Here is a 1,537-nt window from a genome sequence, read left to right as displayed (position 1 = left end):
TGGAGAAGGAGAAGGAGAAGGAGAAGGAGAAGGAGAAGGAGAAGGAGAAGGAGAAGGAGAAGGAGAAGGAGGAGAAGGAGAAGGAGAAGGAGAAGGAGAAGGAGAAGGAGAAGGAGAAGGAGAAGGAGAAGGAGAAGGAGAAGGAGAAGGAGAAGGAGAAGGAGAAGGAGAAGGAGAAGGAGAAGGAGAAGGAGAAGGAGAAGGAGGAGGAGAAGGAGGAGGAGAAGGAGGAGGAGGAGAAGGAGGAGGAGGAGGAGGAGGAAGAGGCATTATATACGGAGAGGTTTCCGGACGAGTACACGTCGTGGCCACTGCTGAACAGGCAAAGGAAACGTACAGTGGGGGAAAAGCTGGTGAACGACCTTCTCGGGGTCTGCCGAATCCTCTCCGGTGACGACTTCATGCCGCGGCTGCAGCCAGCTGTCGGGGTGGGCGGCTCCCTAGAAGGCTGGAATGCCTGTGGAGAAGACTTTGTCTGTCGCCTGCTTGTGCCCCTGAAGCCACCCCCCGGGCACTCCTTCCACCTCGAGCTGGGCACCGAAGGGGAGATGCTGGTGAGGAGCTCCCGCCTGCGTGTGGAGCTGGAGTGCATGTGCACAGGGGAGCAGCAGCTGGGGGACACGCTCTGCTTCCTCCACCACCCTGAGGACGAGCTGATGAGCAGTCAGGAAGCCAGCCTCCTACAAACCCTCTGCACCGGCTCGTACCTCAACGTGCAGAAAACCACCTTCTGGCTCCAGGAGCTGATGACAGCAGCCTGCGTTGCTGCGCCTCTGATGACCACGGGCAAGGTAACGGTGCTGCCCTCCACACGCTTCTGCAAGCTCAAGCTAACCAACGCCTTCGAGAGACCCCTCTCCATTGAGCTGATCTTGGCGGTGCAGCAAGGCAACTCGGACACGTTTGTGAGCATGGAGTAGGCAGACGTCAGTGGTACCAGCAGTGCGAGGTGGCCGAAGAGAGAGCGAGCCAAAGAGAGAGCATGAGGTGGCCGGAGAGGCCGCTCGCTGCAAGGAGGCTTGCGACAGAGACTGCGTTACCACCTGGACAGCGACTGCCCACCCTCTTTCACGAGACTCCATTCCCTCCGGGACCTTTAGCCGGGGCAAAGATGCCAATAAATCCCTCTGTTCTTTAAAAGCTGCTTGTAAATGCGCTGAGAGAAGAAAGAACGGGGGCTGGATGCGCCAGCCATTAACTGTCTTGGGATGTGACCATAGCGGGGTGGAAAGAAGTCGCATAGCTTACACCAGGCTGCAGAGAGCCAGGAGGCAGGTGACGAACCTCTGCTGATGGGGCGGGTTAACCCTGGCTGGCTGGCTGCCAGGTGCCCACCAAGCCGCTCTCTCATTCCCCCTCCTCAGCAGGACAGGGGGAGGAAATGGGACGAAAAAGCTCGTGGGTCCCGATAAGGACAGGGAGGTTGCTTACCAATTACCGTCACAGGCAAAACACACTCGCCTTGGGGAAAATTAATTTCATTTATTGCCATTCAGAAATAGGGTAGGACGGTGAGTAGCAAAGTCAAAACTAAAAA

General features: G+C 57.1%; 1 protein-coding gene across 1 annotated transcript; it reads left to right on the top strand.

The window, feature by feature from the left end:
* Positions 1–185: 185 nt before the first annotated feature.
* LOC103920496 (inositol 1,4,5-trisphosphate receptor-interacting protein-like 1) lies at positions 186–920 on the top strand (the record flags this gene model as incomplete). Its single annotated transcript, XM_009328246.1, has 1 exon — positions 186–920. A coding segment is annotated over one exon (735 nt), but the record flags the coding sequence as incomplete, so codon positions are not given.
* Positions 921–1,537: the final 617 nt, after the last annotated feature.

Source organism: Pygoscelis adeliae, unplaced genomic scaffold (assembly GCF_000699105.1).
Source record: "Pygoscelis adeliae isolate BGI_AS28 unplaced genomic scaffold, ASM69910v1 Scaffold130, whole genome shotgun sequence".
In the NCBI taxonomy this organism is placed as follows: Eukaryota; Metazoa; Chordata; class Aves; order Sphenisciformes; family Spheniscidae; genus Pygoscelis; species Pygoscelis adeliae.
This window is presented reverse-complemented; position numbering and strand designations above follow the sequence as displayed.